The following is a 16,594-nucleotide window of genomic DNA, read 5'->3' as shown; positions in this document are numbered from 1 at the left end:
GAGTTTCATCATGAAAGTGTCATGTTTTCTTAATTCAAGTTTATCAGATTTCCTACTTTTAAGTATTTTCTTTTTATTCTTGGTTTTGGCATTTTGTTGGTACAGTAAAAGTTGAGTTCCCCGTTTAAATTTCTGAAGCAGAGAAATTCAGGCTTAACACAGTTAAGTAACATCACTTATCAAGCATTGAGGCCAAATAAGGAGATAAAGGTTTTCTTCTGCATCGTACCAGATTCCGGGGCAGAGAAATTACATTGTGGAGTTACAGAACAATCAAGAGTATGTGTAGCTTTCTTTGTAGGTCAGTAACGATTGCAAGCTTGTATAGCTGAGATGCTGGGTATGTGCCAGTTTCTGCCCTGTTAGAAAAGATATCATATAGAAAAAGTGAGAAGGGGCCAGTCCTGCAGACCCAAAGCTCCAGGACCTCCACGACACAGGGCAACAACAGGACATTCAAGAGGAGTCCAGTGAGGGCCCAGCATCCATAGTGCAGCAGAAACCAGGGGCCTCGAACCAGACCGGTTACTCATTGCAATGAACACTTGGACAAAAAGCTATACTGTACGACTCACTGCTCCCCGCCACAGCTTCCGTAACAAGATTTTTCCTTCTTTTATTTTCTCCTAAATTTTATTCGGTTGAAGAGCAAAGGGTGGATATAAAGGGACGGGGAAATAAATCAGATCAAGATACATGATGTGAGAGACACAAAGAAATAAAAGGGGGCTGGAGAGATGGTTCGGTGGTTAAGAGCACTGATTGATCTTCCAAAGGGCTAGGGTTCAATTCCCAGCACCCCTATGGCAGCGCAGAACTGTCTGTAACTCCAGTTCCAGGGGATCTAACATCCTCACACAGGCATATATACAGGCAAAACACGAATGCAAATTTTAAAAAAAGTTAAAAATAATTACTACAGGAAGTAGACCTGTAAAAAAGAAAGTGAAAGTGTCTATCCAGCCCCCTTTACTCCCTTTCTTGTTTGACCCAGACCCTAATCATCTTCCTATTTCGTCTGTATACATTTCATTATATGTTTCTATGATGCATTTATTGTTCCAAACTTTTTTTAAGACAGTCTGAACCAAAAAGTTCATTCCTTAGTATTATCTGGTAGGTTGAATACTTCCTAAACAAACTAAAGTAATATTTTTTGTCATCTTTACTCACATGCCTTTAAAATGTACTCATATGGTATAGTTTAACTTCTGTCTCGCCATGTAGTCCAGACTGTCCTCACACATGCGGTGATCCTCCTGGCTCTGCCTTCCAAGTGCTGGGAGTGGTGTGCACCACCACAGTAGACCTAAAAGGAATTTCATCAAATGCCATTCACTTATGTTTTAAAGTTGTTATCTAAAATATTTAATTAGGCATTTAAACCATTATAAGCTGTGTGTGGTGGCCCTGCCTGATCCCAGCACTTAGGAGACAGGAGGATTCTGTGAGGTTGAAATACACCAACTCTTAAACAGTAATTCAGAAGTTTAAACTTGAAGTGGATAGTGGATGATGCACAGGAGTCACTTTATAAACTGTGCTGAGGGCTTCCTGGTTATAAGAACATTCCCTCATTTTAGAGCTAAACTCAACAGTATGTGGGGGTAGGTAGTACCTAGTATTTGCCCTAAAATAAGTAGGGTGGGGGTGTCATGGATGAGCACATGTGCACAACCATGGTACCTGTAGGAGTTGGTAGCTGAGTGGGAGATCTACCGGTTTTTTCTGCGTTTGTGTGTGTCTGAAAGTTCACATAATGAAAACAAATAGTGTAAGTAGGTGCTGATCATGATGCCTAGAGTACGAGCACTCAATAAATGTTGATTGCTTTAACATTTATTAACATCTTTTAATATTAACTTTAATTACTTTAACATTAAAAAAATGTGGGTTTTTTGAGACAGGGTCTTACTGTGTAGCTCTGGCTACCCAGAAACTCACTCTGTAGACCAGGCTGGCTTCAAACTCACAAAACTATCTGCCTCTGCTTCCTGAGTGCTAGAACTAAAGATGTGTGCCATCACGTCCAGCTAATTGTTATTTTTGCATTTATTAGTTACTAAAGGGAAAATAGTGCTTTGAGTTATATGTGCATGGAGAAAAAAATAAATATGTAAAATATACACATTTTTCCTTAACTAAACTGGAAACATTTATTTTTGTTTATAGGTTTATGTTAGGCACCGGAAGTCAAATCCAGGACTTTGGCATGCTAGGCAGGCTCTCTGCCACTCAGCTACATCCTAGCCCTATATAATTTCTTAAATGCCAATATTTGTTTGGCAGCAGTGTGACCATTCCTTGATCACAGTTGATTTTTGTTCAGTCTTGTAGGGATGTTCATCCCATTTACTAGTCACAAAATGGACAAAAAATAGTGTTGACTCGAGAAAACTAAAAGATAAGCTATTTCTCTACTATTTGTATTTTATTTATTTTTAGTTTTTGCAAACATTTTTGTGTTCTTGATACATTTTATCTTGGAGTTTTATCTTAATTATCTTGACATAATTACTTACAAGTGTATTGTGCATTTAAATGGAAATATCAAAAGGCTTCTTTTCGAGAATAAAGCTTAGTGTTAAGTATCTTACAGATTAAATTACTCTGAAAATGTTACACAGAACTGAACAGGTGGTACCTGCCTGCAGTTACAGCCCTTGGGAGGCTGAGGCAGGAACATCTCCAATTTGAGGCCAATCTGGGGTAAGACCCTGTCTCAAAATGGCACTTCCTGTATGCATGTTACCTTAATATAAAACGAAACTAACTGTTACTGAAGCCCTGTCTGTGTAGCTGAGTGGAATGGGAGATTTGTGACGGCCATGCTACTTTGTTCTTCCAGCTTCTTTGGAGTTAAATGCCAAAATGTATGATGTAATCTATCATCAAAATTGCTTTTAATGATCTTATAACTAAAATTAAGACTCGGTTTTTGTTTTTTATACACAAAAATTTAGAAGCCTCTTGACATTTGTTACCAATTTCCCTGGCCATCTGCTTTCCTAAGACTAACACCAATGCTTTTGTCTCTAGAGCTTCTATAAGTAAAGGAGGAGATTGTAGAAGGGAAACAGAATAGAAGCCTTAAGTGCCATGCCACATTCTTACACAGTTAAATTTTTAAGAAAAAAAATTATATATGTGCAGTTGAGAACCAGGAATTTGCTTCTTTCCTTGTCAGTGTACTTCTGAGGGTGTTCCTCTGCATGGGCCATGCTTGTCCTAATGGAAACCACTCAGACAGTCACTTATGTAGGCATTGGCTGGTAGGGAGACAGTTTCCTTCAGAGTTTATAACCAGACCTCCTTAAACCAGTGTCCAGTATAATTAGCCACTTGGGGTAAAATGCAATGCAGTAAATGAGGGAACCTTACTTGGTATTGGTCAACTTATTTCTTTTATTTTGAGATAAGTTCTCATATAGCTCGAGTTAGCTTTGAACTCCTGCCTCAGCTTCCCAAAGTTCTGGGTTTACAAACATGCACCACCATGCTCAGCTTCACCTCCTTATTTCTGCCTCTTTTTCTCCCCCACTGAGACAGGGTTTCTTTGTGTAGCTCTGCCTGTCCTAGAACTCACTCTATAGACCAAGCTGGCCTCAAACTCACGAAGAGTTCTGAGTGCTGGGATTAAAGGCATGTGCCAACTATTGCCCAGCTTCTGCCTTCATTTGTTTGTTTGTTTGTTTATGATACGGGTTCCACTCTCCTGTCACTGGGTCAGCATGTGGAAATACTCTTGTTAAAGATCCACAGTTAAGCCACGGACAACTACCGTACCTTCTGAAGTCTCTCTCTCTGGCCTAAGAAAACTGTGTGACTGTGTGTGGGTAGCCTTTGGAATAAGACTAATTCTGTTGTATGTGTGTTTCTGCACACAGGTGACATGTACAGTCATGACGGAAATGCTGATGAGCCAGAATGGGTGAAGACAGAGCGAGAACAGTTTGTTGAGTTTCGAGATAAGAACCGGGATGGGAAGATGGACAAGGAGGAGACCAAAGACTGGATCCTCCCTTCAGACTATGACCATGCAGAGGCAGAAGCCAGGCATCTAGTCTATGAGTCAGACCAAAACAAGGTAAGTCATTCCAGGCCCAAGCAATCTAGCCATGATCAGAGTCTTCATAGGGTATTGTCTTAAACAGATGTCATCAAAATATAGTGTTTTGGGTCTTACTTACCTCAGATCTGCCAAGGACCTAAATTTAATGACCAGAAATCTTCAGGGCAGCACTAACTATCTGATCTCATTTTGGAAAGTGCTTGCTCTGTGCTCATGGTGTTGGAGAAACCTGGACTTCAGCAAAGAGTCGTGGTTTAAAGCCTGACACAACATGTATCAGTTCTAACTGTTGGATCTCCTGGAAATTGTCTTTTTAAAATGTTGGTTGTTCTTTCCTGTGTTCTTTTACCTTTTACAGGCTCATTCTACCTTTTTTCCAAGCCAGTTATTTCCATTCTAAATCAAATACACACACATACATAGAATTTTTAGAGGAAACAGAGCAGACAGACTGACAGCTGACTGACTGACTGAGACTCTCAATATATAGCCCTTGCTGACTGGCCTGAAACTCTAGTGTAGACCAACTTGGCCTCCAGCTAACAGAGACACGCTTGCTTGTCTCTCCATTGCTGAGATTAAAGGTATATCACCATTCCCAGCATCAAATATATTCTTAAAATTTAAGCCCTTTACAGGGGTTATAAGCCAGCTTTTCTCTGAACTCTGTTAGAATTGAAAATTATGTGAGGTGCTTAGGTAATCTCACATTTTCTTCTTCTTCCCCCCCACCCCCAAGACAGTGTTTCTCTGTAATTTTGGAGCCTGTCCTAGAACTAGCTCTTATAGACCAGGCTGGCCTCGAACTCACAGAGATCCACCTGCCTCTGCTTCCCAAGTGCTGGGATTAAAGGCGTGCGCCACCACCACCACCCAGCAGTAATCACATTTTAACTAAGCCCTGTCACCTTTTCAGAGTTCTGGATGTTAAAGACCAGACTTGTTTGTTTGTTTGTTTGAACATCTCTAGTCTTTAGGTGCTGTGTCTCAGGACCTTATTAAGGGCTGATCAGTTTTAAGCTCTTGCTCAGCATCACTTAAGCAGCCCAGCTCTCATGCCCCGAGTTGTGAGAATGTGAGCAGTCTTCTCTGAGGAGTCTTGGTTCTGTTTGAGATGAGTGACCCAGCCTGTTTTGATGTGGCTCATCTTATTAGAGTGGAGGTGAGATGAGGATGGCCCTGGAGAGTTCACTGTTCCTGTCAGACCTCGATCTGATGCGCCCTGGAGTAGCAACCCAATGTTCCTGGCCATCTTCCACCCATGTTTGGCAACTGCACCGTAGTTGACTCCAAAAAGAATGTTTGCTGCCTAGGGAACAGATTTGTGTCTCTGTCCTGAAGTTGTTGAGTATATTTGGCCCATTTTTTTCCACTTTTGACTTTTTCCCCCCCCTTTGAAATAGAATCTCCCTCTGTAGCCCTGGCTAGCCCTGAACAACTCTTCTGTCTGGCTTTCTGAGTACAGGGGTCAAACCCAGGGCCTCAGTCATACTAGACAAACACTTTATCATTAAACTATATCCCCAGCCCACTAGTGACCTTCTTGATGAAAAAAGGTGTGTGTGTGTGTGTGTGTGTGTGTGTGTGTGTGTGTGTGTGTGTGTGTGTGAGGGAGGGAGAGAGGGAAGGAGAGAGAAAGAGAGAGAAATGGAGGATAACACCTGAGTTTGCATGCAGCAGGAACTAGAACCTTACAGTATTACAGTCTCGGGTTACTCTTATTTTATAGCAGTCTTTCTGAATTTGGAATGGAAAGTATGTACGGTCTCAGTTCTCTGTTCCTTGTGATTTCAGGATGGCAAGCTCACCAAGGAAGAGATTGTCGACAAGTATGATTTATTTGTGGGCAGCCAGGCCACAGATTTTGGGGAGGCCTTGGTGCGACATGATGAGTTCTAAGCTGCAGACAGAGGAACCTACATTTCTTCAAAAGTAATTTATTTTTACAGCTCTGGTTTCACATGAAATTGTTTGCGCTACTGAGACTGTTATTACAAACTTTTAAGACATGAAAAGGCATATCAAGATAATGAAAACCATCCTGCCCCCTTTCTTCTCCCCTCGAGGGACTGGGGGGCCATGCTTCTGAAGAACAACTCTGAGTAGTGCACTCGTGTCTGTAGGTTTACACTTTGTATAATGTATGACATGGTGTGTTTATTTTTGTATTGTTCTCTAGTTGGGAGTATAATATGAAGGATCAAGATCCTCAACCCACACTTGTAGGCAGACATTAGCTCTTTACTCTTTCTCAACCCCTTGACACGTATTTTTTTTATAATTCTCACTTAACTAATTTTTTAAAAAGCCTGAGATCAATAGAAATGTTCAGAAGAGAAAAAAAAGGAAAAGCATGTACTCTGTGATTTATGTTTAGGGAGAGAATGCTTTATCTTGCCTGTTGAAATGCTTAATTTTCAAGTGGCCATACAGTTGTCACAGGCCCAGCCACCGAGCCTGCCATTGTCTGGGCAAGGCTAGATCCCTGTGCTGTAAGACAGCTTGACGCACTTGACTTCACTCTTTTTCCCCTGTTAGGACTAGCTATTTGCTAATTTTGTCAAGCACAGCTGTGGTAGGAAGAATTAGGGCCAGTGTCTTGAAAAATGAATCAAGTAGTGTGTATGATCTCTTCCCAGGGCTATTTCTAGCTCTCTGTTGAGCTGTTTCCAACTGGAAACAGCCAGAAAACAAAAGGAAAAAAGTGTGTGCAGGGCATGCATTTTATTCTGACGTGTGCCTGTGGAGATCACCGCAAGGCCCCATACAGCCCCCCAGGAACTAATCTTGGTTTTACTGCAGTTACAATTGACTTTCTGCGATCATGTCATTGAAAGTGCCTTTAACAGGAAAAATAATCACCAAATGGGAATTTAAGAAGCCACAAGATGACTGATTTGGGCACCTTACATGAAAGCGTTGAACCTCCTGATGATACAGTGAGGAGTTTTTCCCTTCTTTTTCTCTTGTGGACAATAGCTGAATAGCAGTATTAGTTACAAGCTTGGTTGCAGTGTTCCTATCTTGTGGGCTGGTTTCTAAAAACCTCATGCTGCTGATTTGACCAGGATCCTCATACCTCAGAACGCAAACCACTCTCTGTCAGGCCTCTGACTCAAGGATGGAAGGACAGACATACAGAGGAGGCTCTTTGGTTTGAGGACCACTGCTCATCCTTCCTGTCTTTAACCCATCAGTCCCATTTTGTCGTCTTCCTTTCTCTCTGACACTAAAAGGTGGGTAGGTAGGAAGGTCATGGATCATCAGGTTGCCATCCTTATCAAAAACCCTGTCTGTTGCCAACTCCCCTTAACCATATTTTGTGCAACCCAATATTTTGATCTCTTACTAATGGGCATCTTAAGAATTAATGTATTCCAAATCTTTAACCCTCAGGTTACTAAGATAAATATATGTATATATAATCTTTATTATTTCCTATATCTGAATAATACATTCAGGTGGTGGTGCTGGGTGATGGTCATATCTGAACCTAGACCTACCCTTTGGTCTTCCACAATCCTGTTGAGGTAGGCTGCGTGGTGTGGTAAAGAGCCAGGTGTGGTGTAACTTCACCCCAGCCATTGCATCAAGCTCTTGATAGAAGATACACTCGAAGTTTTAACCCCAGGATAGGAGTAATAAACATTCTCTGCCTTCCAGATTTTCAACTCTTTACTGTTAAGGAGACCAGAGATAATTAATGCCACCAACCCTGACTTAGAGAGGGTACATCACACACTGTGTGGTAAGAGGGCCTTACGGCCATTTGGTGCACAGAGGCTAACACTGATGTGAAAGTCACACACTTAACCAGCAAGCTTAGTGTGCTACAATGGCATATTCCGGACATAGGGTGCTCAGCAGCAAGAACTGCTCTCATCTCCATGAGCCCCATATAGTGTTGGGGTTTAGGTTTGGGTTTCTGGTTTAAATCAAGTCTGAGGCAGTGAGCAGTGACTGCATGTCCATAGGGTGTGCTCTGAATGCTAAGCTCTTTTGAATTTGAGTATTGGTTCTTTTTTATAGAGTGTAAACCAAGTTTTATATTCTGTAATGCAAGCAGGTACCTATCTGTTTCTGAATAAAAACTGTTTACATTCATCAGGGGCGTGTGTCTCTTTCATTCTCTTGGAAATGGGATTGTGTTCCAGGCCAGCCAAGACTGCATAGTGAGACCCTGTCTCAAGAAACCGAGAAGGGGCTAGAGAGATGGCTCAGCATCTAAGAGCACTGCTGCTTTTCCAGAGGGCTCAGGTTAAATTCCCAGCACCCATGTGGCAGCTCACAACTCTGTAGCTCCAGTTCCAGGAGACCTGACACCCTCACACAGACGTACATGCAGGCAAAACATCAATGCACATGAAATAAAACTAAATCTTTTTTTTAAAAAAGGAAGGAAGAAACCAAGAATTAAGGAATATATGGCTTGTGGCTTAGAATTCTGTAATATAAAATGTCAAGAAGGATTTCTCCTAGAATGTCCCACCATATCTCCCCGCCAGGCTGAGAGAGCACTACCTCCTCCCTCAGACTTAGTCCTTTGCTGTTCCTGAGGTTTCTGGTTGCTTCTCACAGCTCCGACCCTCCTGCCTTCCCGTGCATCATCGCCTGAGACGCATCCAGCATTCCTTGAGTATAGCTGAACACATTTATCTTGGTTTTCATTTTAAAGGGATTCATTTCCCAGGAGCAGCAGGTGTAGGGAGAGTGTAAGGTAAAATGTTTTTAGCACTTGGGTTTGATTTATAAATGGTACTGAGACATGCAAATTCATTTTGAGGATGTCATGGGATTAAACCACTAACTTTAATCAATGCACAGCTTTAAATGGATACATTCATTTAGCCAAGTGGAGAGGAGAACACCTAGAATAATTCTGTTTGAGATGGGTGAGCTGAGGCAGCTCTGGCTATGGCTACTACAACCAGGGCTGCAGCAACTGCAAGAAACCCCACTGGGAGGTTCTTTTAAATTCGCTGTAGGCACCTGCCCCTATTGCTCATCTAACAGGGCGTGTCATCCCAGACCCAACAAGGGGGATGAAAAATGACAGAGAAGGTCATTTTTGCAGGTCTCCGGGGATGAAGGTACCACTTAGGAGTAGAAACTGACTGTTGAAATGGTCCATGTGGGAAGAGTAGCCTCACTGACAGGAAGAGAATAACAGGAAAACGAAGCTGCTCCCAGGAGTGCCATTGCTCCCCTTCCCATCTCTTCCCTGTGCTAGGGTTTTAATGGAGAATGTAGAAACTGAATGTGGCGTTCTTGCTGCCAGCAGGCCAGTTAAGGTCCTTAGTGAGGGCCGACTTTGCTAGAAGAGGCAGTAGAAACTTCTGTTTTCTGAGAGCCAGGCATCTCGCTTTCGTCATTCATGGGCTTCCTGCACACCATCTCCAGGATGCAAGCCCGGAACTGGAAGGAAAGGTGTGTGTCATCCTTGCCCTACAAACTACTTAAACTCCACTTTTTATATATTTATTTGGTTTTTCGAGGCAGGGTAGGGTTTACTTGATCTTGCAAGCTAGACTTTACACTTGATCTTAGCCAAAAGGCCGAGAAGCGATGCAAGCTAGACTTTAGAAGGGCTGGATTAAGAGTTTGCAGAAGACTGGACATAGGTGGCGGTGCATGCCTTTAACTCCAACACTTGGGGACAGAGGCAGGCAAATCACTGAGTTTAAGGCCAGACTAGTTTCCATAGAAGTTCTGGGACGGTTGGGGCTACACGGTTTGGCCCTATCTTAAAAAGGGGAAAAAATTGCAAAAAGCTAGACATCTGTTGCTATTGATGTCACATTTTCACCAAAACAGAAAGCTTAAGGGTAGGGACGTATAACTCACTACTAAGAATATTTGCCTGGCATGCGAAAGGCCCTGTGTTCAATCTCCAGCATTGCTAAGGAGATTCCCAGTCCATCCCCCCTTTAGAACAACTTGATTTTTCCAACTCAAGGTCTAACCTTCCTTCTAGTGTTTTAGGAACCACATTCTCCATATATATGCCAACCAAGAGTTTCCTGGCTCGCTTGGACTCTGTACCTTTCCTGATCTACCTTTCCTCATCTATGAGGCCTGTGTAGCATCCAGGGTGCCGAGTTAAAACGTCAATAAGCAAAAAATCAGGGTCTAATGGGCCAGGTCCTCATGGGAATGTAGGTAGACAGCTTTACCTGCTTATTCATGAAGCCGTAGATGATGGGATTGTAGACACATGAGCTCTTGGAGAAGAAGGCCGGGATGGTGACGAACCGTAAGTCTAGCCCATGGTTACGGTTGTTGACAATGTACATGGCCAGGGCAGCATAGGGCACGTAGCAGAGACAGAAGGATCCCACCATCACCACCACCATGTGGCTCACCTCCCGTTCAGCCTTCTGGGTCGTAGCTGACTCTTGCTGCTGAGCTGCTACCTGGAATTGAGCACAGGTCATAGCCTCTCTTCTGGCCTCAACTCCAGATCTCTGAACCCTGCTGTGTAGTGAAAATCTCTCACCGGCTCTTCTAGCTGAGTTTGGCTTTCCTTTGAGGGAGGCATCATGGAGGTGGATCTCAGCTCTTTGGCATTAGGAAAGATGAGTCTCACTCCGTTCCCCCTCCTCTCCCAGGTCTTTGTCCCCTTCCCCCACTGTCTCATGCTGGGATAGAGCATTCCTCCCACCTGCTACTGAAGTACTCTACCACTGAGTTGTGACTCCAGGATTTTTCATTCCCCCTTCCCCACTCTTGCTAGCTCCCGTCTGACCACGGGTATTCCAGACGTGTGTCCTGGGGCAGACACACGTGCTCTCTGTCCTGGAGCCTCCTGATTCACTCCTACCTGACCCTCTCAAAGGCCACTCACAGCTCTGAGAGTCCTCAGCAACTGCGAATAGGAGAAGCAGATGAGGGAAAGAGGCACGATGAAACAGAACAGGAAGAGGAACCACGTGTAGTATTCGCTTCGATACTTGGTGCCAACTGTGTACCAGTCCGGGCCGCAGGAGCACTGCAGGCCCTCAGGGATGTACCTGAAAAGGATCAAGAGTTCACTCGGCTCTCCTTGAGAGCTAGCAGGGTGGGAGCTGGCATTCCTGGATTAGCTTCTCCGGTCGGAAGGACGCCAAAAAGACTGCAGTAATTCCAACTGCAGAGTAAACACTGATGTCTCCAGCTGCCCTTTTTCCTTTCTCTCCAAACTCAGATCAAAGAATAAAAGGCTATACCCAATCTCTCTTCCCACATCAAACCACTACCCTGCCCTCTCACCTGCTCCAGCCAAAGAAGGGTGGGATGGACACTCCGATACCAATGATCCAAGTAACCAGGACCACCATCAGAGCATGCTTGGAGCTGAAGCGGAAGTTGCCAAAGGGCTTACAGATGACAATGTAGCGCTCCAAAGCCAGGAAAGCCAAGGACCACCCTGTCACTAGACCTGTGGCAAATGTGAAACAAACAGAATAGACAGCCTCACCCAGCCTGGAGTGGAACACAAATGTAACTGAGTGAGTCCAGAGAATTGGAATAGCGGCTAATGCTCACGCGTCCTGGTTTGGTCAAGTACTCAGGGTGATTCCCAGCACTCGGGAGGCAGAGGCAGGCGGACCTCTGTGAGTTCGAGACCAGCCTGGTCTACAAGAGCTAGTTCCAGGACAGGCTCCAAAACCACAGAGAAACCCTGTCTCGAAAAACCAAAAAAAAAAAAAAAAAAAAAAAAAAAAAGAGCCTGCTCCAAACCAAAAGCCCGGCTCCAGGTTCCAATCCTGGAGTAACATCCTTTGCCGCTCCCTAGCCCTGGTTGCCTACGGTGCTGTACCTGCTGCAGAGCCCAGGAAGGCCTCCAGAGCACAAACGTGGCGGCCAAAGAGGAAGTAGCCGTGACAGCTGGCGATAAAGACAGTGAAGACGGAGAAGCTGCAGAAGAGGAAGCCCCCGAGGGATACATTGACCAGGATGTAGTTGAGGGGCTGCCGCAGCTTTTTGTAACGCAGTGTGGCCACCAGCACTATGGCATTTAGTGGGGTCCCTGCGAAGAAGACAAACCCCATAAAGGCTGCCTGGAGGTGGAAAGCCCAGACAGGAGCTATGTGGTACTGAGGCCCGTCCCAGGGCCCCACGGAGGAGATATTGCGGAACAGGTAGAAATCGTCCTCTCCTGACATCTTGTGCTTGGGATCCCTCGCCACCACCTCCAGTCCCTCTTATAGATTGTTCTTCTGCTTTGCCCCTCCCCACAGCACCCTCCTTTAAAGACACAGTGGGACTCTGAATGACCCTAAGCCTCCCAAAGATGAGGTCCAGGATTAGAGCTCTCTTCACCCCCACCTTAACCTTTCATGATCCCAAAGCTGATTGTGTTCTTCAGAGGATAACAGATTAGGGTCAGGGAACCTGGATCTGCAAGGCTGGGTGCTGAGGTGGGTCAATATTGGTTCCTGTGGCCTGGAAGATGCTGACCTATATCCACTGCAAATGCCACCACACAACTCGTCCCCGCCTCTGCACCTCACCCTGGCCCTTTGTGAAAGGTGCCCATCCTGAGTGTCCCTATCCGGAGTGGCTGACAATTGGCCTCTGGGGAGCACCCTTGGGAGCATTTTTTAATTTTTTAAAATGACATTTTATGTACATTGGTGTTTTGACTGCATGTGTGTGTCTGTATGAGGGTGTCAGATCCTCTGGAACTGGAGTTACAGACCGTTGTGAGCTGCCATGTGGGTGCTGGGAATTGAACCTGGGTCCTCTGAGAGAGAAGCCAGTGCTCTTAACCACTGAGCCATCTCTCCAATCCACTTTGGGAACACTCTAAACAGCCATGATGAAACATGACAGAAGCAACTCCACCCTACTTTTTTTTTTTTTTGGTTTTTTGAGACAGGGTTTCTCTGTAGCTTTGGAGCCTGTCCTGGAACTAGCTCTGTAGACCAGGCTGGCCTCGAACTCACAGAGATCCGCCTGCCTCTGCCTCCCAAGTGCTGGGATTAAAGGCGTGCGCCACCACCGCCCGGCCCTACTCCACCCTACTTTGAGTCCCGGGTGTGCCTGCTTCTGTGTCATTGAGCCTCTGCGGTGAATCTTCCTACTTGGACCTCCAGGCTGCCTCTTAGATTTGACTTCTTTTAGATTAGAACAGGAGAGAATGACACTCTTCTGAATGAGGTGATGGACACCGAGTTAGCCTCTTAGCATGGGAATGGATAAGGCCAGTCTCCCAAAGCCTGCCCTTAGTGACACACTTCCTCCAGCAAGGTCTACACCCTGAAAGTTCCGTACCCCTCCCGCCCCTCCCCCCGCCCCGCTATCATCAGCTGTGAACCAAGTGTTCAAATACATGACCTATGGGGGCCATTTCTTATTCAAACCACCGCAGCAAACTAGAATATGGGACTAGAAAGATGATTCAGTGGTTAAGAGCATTGGCTGCTCTTAAGAGGACCCAGGTTTGGTTCCCAGCACCCACATGGTGGCTTACAAGTAACTCCAGTTCCAAGGAGATCCATCACCATCTTTTGGCCTCCACAGGCACCAGACATGCACGCAGTGATCATACATACACATAGTTTTGGGGGAAAAAAATCCGGGCGGTGGTGGTGCACACCTTTAATCCCAGCACTTGGGAGGCAGAGGCAGACAGATCTCTGAATTTATGGCTAGCCTGGTCTACAGAGTGTGTTCTGGGAAGACTGCAGTGGGCAGCCATTAATGCAGAGTCGTCTGGTCAAAGGGCTAAGAGTAATTGACTATTGAGTGCTCAGCCATAAATGAAGCATCTATATCAATTCCGTGTGTGTGTGTGTGTGTGTGTGTGTGTGTGTTAAGCCAGGGCTGGAGAGATGGCTCAGTGTATAAGAGTAGATGCTGCTCTTCCAGAGGACCCAAGTTCAGTTCCCAGCATCCACTCAGAGTGGTTCACAACTGCTTTAACTCCATCTTCAGGAGACCCAGTTGTGTGTGCATGTGCACGCAGACACATACACAAAGAATCCTAAATACAAATTAAAATAATAAAAAAAATGCATTAAACAAAAAAAACAAAACCCAAAACCACAGCCACGCCTGACCACGGTATTTGTTGCAGTCCCTTGACTCCTACTTAAGTCAAAAGCACTAGGAGGAGACAAGTCAGCCATGTTGGAAAGAATGACATTCCCATCTGCACACACAGGTTACCTCACATAGATGCTCATGTAGTGGTACATTATTTGTGTTTTAATAAATAACACTTGCCTGAAGATCAGAGGGCAAAGCAGCCATACAGGCCAAGGAGTGGTGGCGCACACCTTTAATCCCAGGACTCGGGAGACAGAGGCAGAAGAATCTCTGTAAGTTCAAGGCCACCTTGGGCTACACGAGATTGATCTGTCTAAAAGAGAAACAGAGCTCACACAAAGGTGGGATCTTGGGATCCCGCACCTTTAATCCCAGCACTAAGGAGGTGGAGACAGGAGTGATATGCCCGGGCAGAGAGAGGAATATAGAGAAGAGACGGGAACTCAGTGGAGTGTGGAGTCTGAGGAACATGATCTTGCCTTTTCGATCTGAAGATTTGGTAGACTGCTTTATCTTTCTTTTTGTTGTTGTTGTTGTTTGTTTGTTTTTTGTTTGTTTGTTTTTTTCAAGACAGGGTTTCTTTTTGGTTTTGGAACCTGTCCTGGAACTAGCTCTTGTAGACCAGGCTGGTCTTGAACTCACAGAGATCCACCTGCCTCTGCCTCCCAAACGCCTGCTTTGCCTTTCTGATCTTCAGCTTGAACCCCAATATCCGTCTCTAGGTTTATTCATGCTACATGCTCACCCACAAGTAAGATCCTGCAGAAATTACTAGAAAAATCCCCCTGAGGATTCCACCTGAGCAGGACCTGAGGACAGAGCCAGAGGTCACCTGGCAATTGCTCAGCCAGAATCCTGCAAGTCAGCCTCTGCTGTCTGCATATGGTTTCTGACTGTCGTGGATTTCAAACAGCCTTGGCTCTCTTACTTCTAATGTAAGGCTAGGTGGTAGGCACCTCTTTGTCCTCTCTGATGTCCAGATACCTACGAAGACAGTGCCCTCCCATGTCAGAGAGGTTGGGAGGAACCCAGACCCAGTTACAATTGATAGATGATCCAGTGAGGCTTAAGCCAGAAAAGTATCACTGTTATAGACGCGACATACGCATTTACATAATTCGAAGTTCAAGAGAGTCTATGTAAGAGTTGGCGTAAACCAATGCAAACCAACTATTTTTGTGCTTATGAAAGATAAGAGTGCCTCTCCGGGAGATACTGGTGAGATAAAATAAACAATGTCCTCAACACCAGACACAGAAATCTAGATCACTGACTCCCAAGATGAACTCATAGCATGTAAGCCGGAAGCACTGGGTGAGATGGAATTCCAGAAGTCCATGGGACTCCTCTGGTCCAGGGAACGTCTTGTATCTGGAGCCTTGGGATTTATTTCTCCTGGTCCTAATCCTTTTTCTTCTCTGCTTAGTACTTATAAAATTCAAATATTACCAAGAGAATATATGGTAGCATTTCATTCTACCCAGGCTCCAACTACTTGGTCACTCCTTCCAGAGACAACTAGAGTTAGCTTGTGCCCCAGGACACACGAGGAGGTCAGAGGACAACCTGTGGGGGCTGGTTCTCTCCTTCCACCATCTTGCCAGCAGTGTTACTGTGCTTCTCATGCAGAGGTGACAACGTTGACAGTGAGCTTGACATGTTTGTGACAATTCTGCTGAGTACGGACCCACAAAGCTCCCCAGATACATGAAATCAGGAAGGCCTGGCATGCTCTAGCAGACATGAGGGAGTCCCCAGTGATCTGCCCAACTGAAAGCTGTCCTCGTGCTTGGGAGAGAGTGAGGAAGCTCCAAAGGTTCAGCAGGGGTCTCTCTAGAAAATTCTACCTGTGTCTCCTTTGATGTAAAAGCACATGAGCAATGGTGGGCCTGGATTCCTACAGCATGGATTCAGGGCACAGCCATTTGAGTCTGGCACTAAACTATAGGTAGATCCTGATGGATTTCCAGCAGGGAACCCCCCCAGGGAACCCCCCTCCCCGCCCCCCTGCCCTCCATCCCATGCAGGAAGCAACAGAAAGCATGGAGGGATGGTTCGTGATGCCCAGACCGCAGAGATGAGAAACCTGGCATTCAAGATACAGAGTTGTGCTCCGGAGAGGCCACACAGAGAACAATCCTGTCCAAAATTTAGAACCTTCCCTACCCCAAAGCCCTGGCCAGGACCTAAGTGGAGTCTCAGCTCTGAAACATCTTCAGTGGTGTCCCCGCGGGAGCAACGTCAGCCCCTGACACGCCCATCAGGGAGCGTGAGCGCTGAGATCTTGGAATGACAGGCTGAGCTGACTTCTATTTATAAGTCAGCTGACAGCATAGGAACGGAGACAGGAAAAGCTTCTCTCGTTGGCGAAGAGATGAGTGCACCCCACCCCCCATGGCGGGCCAACAGAGCAGTCATAGGGTACAGACACTCCTGAGTGTCAATAGTAAAACTTTACAGCCCAGGGGCAAGGGAACACTGGTCAGTCCA

General features: G+C 45.3%; 2 protein-coding genes across 4 annotated transcripts in view; one reads left to right on the top strand and one right to left on the bottom strand.

Annotated features, from left to right (window-relative positions):
- The window catches only part of Calu (calumenin), a 29,344-nt gene extending 21,173 nt beyond the window's left edge, over window positions 1-8,171 (top strand). For all 3 annotated transcript variants that reach the window (XM_057772482.1, XM_057772475.1, XM_057772466.1), the window contains exons 6-7: window positions 3,888-4,087; window positions 5,867-8,171. In XM_057772482.1, the coding sequence (XP_057628465.1) occupies window positions 3,888-4,087; window positions 5,867-5,971 (305 nt within the window). In that variant the 3' untranslated portion in view covers window positions 5,972-8,171. The remainder of the gene's footprint in view (window positions 1-3,887; window positions 4,088-5,866) is intronic.
- A 792-nt stretch (window positions 8,172-8,963) lies between these two features.
- Window positions 8,964-12,216, bottom strand: Opn1sw (opsin 1, short wave sensitive). Its single transcript, XM_057772457.1, has 5 exons — window positions 11,871-12,216; window positions 11,321-11,489; window positions 10,917-11,082; window positions 10,246-10,485; window positions 8,964-9,487 (listed from the first exon to the last, which is right to left on the bottom strand). The coding sequence occupies exons 1-5, from the start codon at window positions 12,214-12,216 to the stop codon at window positions 9,368-9,370; spliced, it is 1,041 nt and encodes a 346-aa protein (XP_057628440.1). The 3' UTR covers window positions 8,964-9,367.
- Window positions 12,217-16,594: the final 4,378 nt, after the last annotated feature.

The sequence above is a fragment of the Chionomys nivalis genome, chromosome 1 (assembly GCF_950005125.1).
Source record: "Chionomys nivalis chromosome 1, mChiNiv1.1, whole genome shotgun sequence".
NCBI classification, from domain to species: Eukaryota; Metazoa; Chordata; class Mammalia; order Rodentia; family Cricetidae; genus Chionomys; species Chionomys nivalis.
This window is presented reverse-complemented; position numbering and strand designations above follow the sequence as displayed.